The 5,447-nt window shown below is 41.9% G+C and overlaps 1 protein-coding gene across 2 annotated transcripts; it reads left to right on the forward strand.

The window, feature by feature from the left end:
- Positions 1-4,756, forward strand: gpr18 (G protein-coupled receptor 18). 2 transcript variants are annotated; one of them, XM_083997472.1, is made up of 2 exons: positions 1-86; positions 1,243-4,756. In XM_083997472.1, the coding sequence occupies exon 2, from the start codon at positions 1,250-1,252 to the stop codon at positions 2,267-2,269; it is 1,020 nt and encodes a 339-aa protein (XP_083853598.1). In that variant the 5' UTR covers positions 1-86; positions 1,243-1,249; the 3' UTR covers positions 2,270-4,756. The 2 variants fall into 2 exon arrangements, with proteins under 2 accessions (XP_083853598.1, XP_083853599.1); XM_083997473.1 differs by lacking the exon at positions 1-86 and adding an exon at positions 858-890.
- Positions 4,757-5,447: the final 691 nt, after the last annotated feature.

The raw sequence follows: 5,447 nt of genomic DNA on the forward strand, positions 1-5,447 counted from the left end.
CTCGAGCAAAGTGCTCAGATAAATCGCTGTGCCGCTTCATAAACCTGTTGGTGCAAGCCTGACAAGATGTTTGTTTGATTTCTGTGGTAAGTGCAGTGTTTTATTGTCTGGGCGAGGCTACCTGATCACTTTGACCTTTAAGATGAAGGGGAAAAAAGTCATTTTGGTTGCCTTGTTTTATAGCTTACCTGCTGTAGTTAATGTATTGGGGCTGTGTTTTTTGGCCAAACTGATTTAAAATCACTCTGTTTGTTTCACTGTTTTTACTGTTAATGATCACTCACATTTCACAATATATACGTACACACAAGAGGTTGCACAAAAAATACCAGCGAGGGGGAAAAAAGTTTCTTGTTCTTAATTGTGAAACACAGAAGTCACATGATTTCTTATCAGGAGACGACATCAGAGTGTCTCGGATTACAATCTGCACTTCCACTTCTATAACCTCATTACACAAACTGTTTCTTTGTTGTTGTGACATTCTGTCTCTACTTTTTTTTAAAACCCTGCTAAATAACATTTATGTAATATTTAATAATTGAATGACACGTCTGGCTTGATGAATTCTATTTGTCTTCATCTCTATTTCACTGTGCAGCTGTGCCGTTTAAAAATAAATATTCAAATTATCAGGCAGCAGCTTCTGCAAAACTGTTAAACAGCAGACATGTCCACATTTAGAAGCTGCCTCTGGCTATTTCAGCTCCAGCGTTGCTTCTGGAAACCTAGTTGTTCTTTAACACAAGACTCTGCTCATGTTTTAATTTTGCTTAAAATGATAATTACAGTTTAAGAGATTTGTTTTGTTTTTTTTGTTTCATGTTTTTTTTTTTTTTCAAAGATTTCATTTGGACCAGCGAGGGATTAACTCCACATAATGTTCAGAAGTAAGTCGCATCACCTGCTTAGCTCCTCAGCTCATTTGTGATTTCAATCTAACAAACTATCTCAGTCAAACATTTAATTAAAGAAGACATCTGTAACTTTTCCGTACTATTTTTGAACCTGATAGTTACAGTTACTTAGATTTGATTAAGTGTCCTCCAAAGAGAAGCTTTAAAACCATCAAAATGCCGTCCTAGATGCTCCTGACCTTTCAAAATAAGTGACTTCAACTTCATGAACATAAATGATCTATACCTGTACAATACAAAAATGGTTTAATGGAAACAAACAGCAGTTTCTTGCAGTGCAATAACTCACTAAATGATGTGTTTTTCTCCTGCTGAATTCATTAAGTTTCAGTATGAACTTGGATCTGAATATCTCCAACATGTCTGTGGAGTTGGATGCTGAGAAGCCAGAGCAGGGACCTGTGGGGTACCGCATGGCAGCCCTGGTCTTCTACTGTTTCGTCTTCATCATCGGAGTCATAGTCAATGTCATTGCTCTGTGGGTGTTTGCTCTCACCACCAAGAAGAGGAACTCCGTCACTGTCTACATGATAAACGTGGCGGTGGTAGACCTCACCTTCATTATGCTGCTCCCCTTCAGGATGGTCTACCACCAACAGGACCACTGGCCCTTTGGAGATCTATTCTGCCGGATCTCAGGTGCCCTCACCATTTTCTACCCCTGCATGGCTCTGTGGCTGTTCGCTCTGATCAGCGCTGACCGCTACATGGCCATCGTCCAGCCAAAGCATGGCAAAGAGCTGAGGAATATCCCCAAGGCCGTGGTGGCCAGCTGCGGGGTGTGGTTCATGACTCTGGGCAGCACCATACCTCTGCTTTTCACTGGCGATGACCCTGATATCGGCTCTAACTTCACCACCTGCATCAAGATGCAAGACATCATCCACATGCGTCGCGACAACTCTGTCAACTTCGTGCGACTCATCTTCTTCTTCCTGCTTCCCATATGCATCATGATCGGCTGCTACTTCGTCATAGTGGACAATCTGATCCACGGCCGCACCTCCAAACTCAAACCTAAAGTGAAGCAGAAGTCTATCAGGATTATCATCACACTCATTATCCAGGTGTTGGTGTGTTTCGTGCCTTTCCACGTGTGTTTGGTGCTCCGTTTGCTGGATGACGGCATAGACGGGGGGTTTAGGACATGGGCAGTCTTCACCACGTTCCTGATGAACATGAGCACAGTGTTGGACATCATCCTGTACTACATCGTCTCCAAACAGTTCCAGGACAGGGTGATCAGCGTGATTCTGTACAGGAACTATCTGCGAAGCGTAAGACGCAAGAGCAGACACACGCACACCGGCAGCGTCCGATCGATGAGCAACCTGACCAGCGCCATGATATGAAGCGCCCGGCAAAACTTACATTGTCACACGGACGGCGCGTCTTACGAACACTGTGCACAAAGTAACGCCGGATGCATCACTGTTGTGCATGCTTCATTATCAAAAGGATCAAAACTTGCAATTAATTTCAGAGGTGTAATTTACACTCACAGTATGGGAGTGCTGCTGTTGTGGCAAAAACATCTGTGTTCAGAGCTGATTGACTCACCCATGAGACTTGAGATGTTTCCTGTGCCTCTTTGCTCTGGCAGACACAGCACGTGTGTCTGTGGCTCAGGTGTAACACATGCAGGCGAAAAATAAAGTGGGGTAGTCATTTAAAACGCAGCCCACAGTATCTCTGTTTGGTTTGTTATTATGTATAATATTGAAACTATTCCAAGCCCTCTCTCTCACTGCACGGCCCCAAAGCCATAGCGTGCATGAGAACCTTTGCAGAGGAGGTGGTGGAGGAGGAGGGGGGCTGACAGGAAACAATAGTGGGTTTAGAAAAGGTTGCTTGCTTTCGTTTGGTTTGTACTTTCACCTCACTGCTGCATCATGATGAAGAAAATGTGACATATAAAATCTATACTTATAACACACCACTTTACCAATGTCCTGAAAGTTGCTGAAAATTTATTGACCAGGTGATGGCAGCATGGCACAGCTAGATCGCATCCACCTGCCTGAGCAATACAAAGCAGAAGCTTCTTTACTTTCCAAGTGTATCGTGTTGGATGTTTGCATCACTCCTGTAGAGTTCCTTATATACTGTCCATATATGTACACATACGCTTCTCTATATTATTTCATTTCCCCTGCCTTATGAAAGCAAAAAAAAAAAAACTTCCGTTTTTAATTCTGTGAAATAACCATTGCTCCTCTTCACAGAGAAGTTGTTAACAGCAGTCATAACAGCATCCTCAACCAGGAATCAGACTGAAGTGTGTTTATGGTGCAGTGCGAATCATATTGATTAGATGTTAAATGATTCAGTCACTTAAAGTGCATTTACAGTAACATCCTCAAGAGATGTCAGGGAGGCTATTTACTAGATTTAAAGCAACCTTAACCTTAAAAAGAGAGAAGCTTCTCTGCTCGGGGATACTTTAATGTCAGGCCTGCACTGCCAGTGTAAGCACCGCTTTTCAAGATCCTGCAATTTATCTGCAATTTATTCCTCAAATGACAGACAAGTGATGAGTTAGAAGGTGCTGAATGTGACAGTTCTATCTCTGTGAAGGGACTGTTTAATTTAAATGAAGGTGGGAAAAAGATAACACTCATCTTTAAATGTGACTGATTTTGATAGGTGTCCTGCACAAACATCACCCCGAAGAGGAAGTGACTCGGTGTTGCCAATCGCTAAAATAATCAAGTTAGTGTGTCTGTCACAGCAACACCGTCTTAACTGGATTAGACAGTCAGTCAGTGTAGGCGAGTAACTATCTAGTGCCTCATACAATTAGACAGGCAATGCACCCTGTGGTGTAACCACATCCACCATAACAGTGCTCGGAACGGTAATCGTATGGGGGATCAATTGCAAACACAACTAAACAAACAGCATCATACTGTGCTAGCTGTGCTTAAAAGAGACTCTGGTTTTATTCAAGTTGTCTCACATCTTCACAAGCACGCCCAGTTAAGTTCCCACTGAGATGAGTTATTGTACCACAGTGGTAACAGGATAAACTTACATCCAGAGTCCATATGGTTCTTGGTCGGTCTGTGTAGCGTTCAGGGCTGGAGGAACGGCCGGCCAGACGTACAGAAGAGTAGATTTACACTGTGTGTAACAAGAGAAGGCGGACTACAAGATTTTCATCTCTCATGGAATTCTGGGAACTGCAGTTCATCACATGATGATAGCTTTATTGGTTGCTGGACTACAAGTGGATTTATAACCAAGAGGTCAAAGGTCAAATGAAACATCAGAGGGTCATCTATCTGTCCCACCTGTTAGACATCAAAGAAAAACCAGCCATGCTGCTCACAGCAACTGGCATTTAAAACAATTAAGTTTCCTGTCAAGTCCCTGTGATGAATTATCCGGAAGCTTTACCGGCTGTAATTCTAAATCTTCCCAACAAGTGCCTTTGTTGTAGAGAAATTAATGAAAACAAGATTGTCTTTCATAGGAGCTGATCTAACAGCGCGACAGCCAGCTGCTCTTCTTTGGGAATAAAAACAGTCAGCATTAAACACAGCTCACACAAAATAGTTTTTTTTTTTTTTCCCCTACCACTCGTGTGGAAAACAAATCAGGCGACGAGCGCAGTGGCCATCTGTTTTGTTATTTGATATGTGTGAATACATGTTGTAATGACTTTGTTTGTGAATCACTCTGCGCGGCAGAACACACGAGAGCTCTCGAAGTGCTGGAGTGTTCAAAGCTAATCATATAATTGGACACAATAGTCGATGACAAATGGAGACGCTTGGAGCCAGCCAGCTGGGGAAGTGAATATGTAATCATTGTAAAATCATATCATTTTTGCATATTTGAAGACAGCTTAATAGAGTTTGCATGTCAGCGCAGTATCAAGTGATGATCAGAGACAGTGTTACTGTATTTGTTTTTCTAAATTGTGTTCTGCCGGACTATTTATCTTTATCATGATTAAAAGTGTTTCTCGAGAGTTTGTTTCTTATGTGTTCATTTATGTTTCTTGCTATTATGAATGTTGAAACAAATTTGGGACAAATGACCCTTCTGAATGTGGGAAAAAAAGAAGGAATATGGTACAGCAGTAAACAGCCTTTAGCTATGATTGCCAATTCGTACCCCAGGGGTATTTCTGCAGTTGCCAGGAGGTACGTGATGACTACTCCATGTTGTGGTGACTGTTCAGAGAGGGAGAGAGAGAGAGACAGAGACACAGACACACAGAGAGAGAGGACTAATTGGCTATAAGAATTGATAAATGGTGGAAACTGATCACTGCCAGTAGTGGATAGCAGTTCAAATAGTAAAAGCGACTATGTAGACCATTTATTCAGTGTTAAATTTATAGGCTAAATGGTAAAAAGGCTTCAAGTTGTGGATTAATGGTTGAAATAAATGGCCAAAGTAATGGCCAAATGGTGAAAAGGCTAAAAATAGTAGATAAATGATTGTTATCTTATGAATTCAGTTGAAGTATTGAACGCTTATAGGTCCAGCTTTCACTGCTCCAACTTGACTAAACCAACT

The sequence above is a fragment of the Trachurus trachurus genome (genome assembly GCF_905171665.1).
Source record: "Trachurus trachurus genome assembly, chromosome: 21".
Taxonomy (NCBI): domain Eukaryota; kingdom Metazoa; phylum Chordata; class Actinopteri; order Carangiformes; family Carangidae; genus Trachurus; species Trachurus trachurus.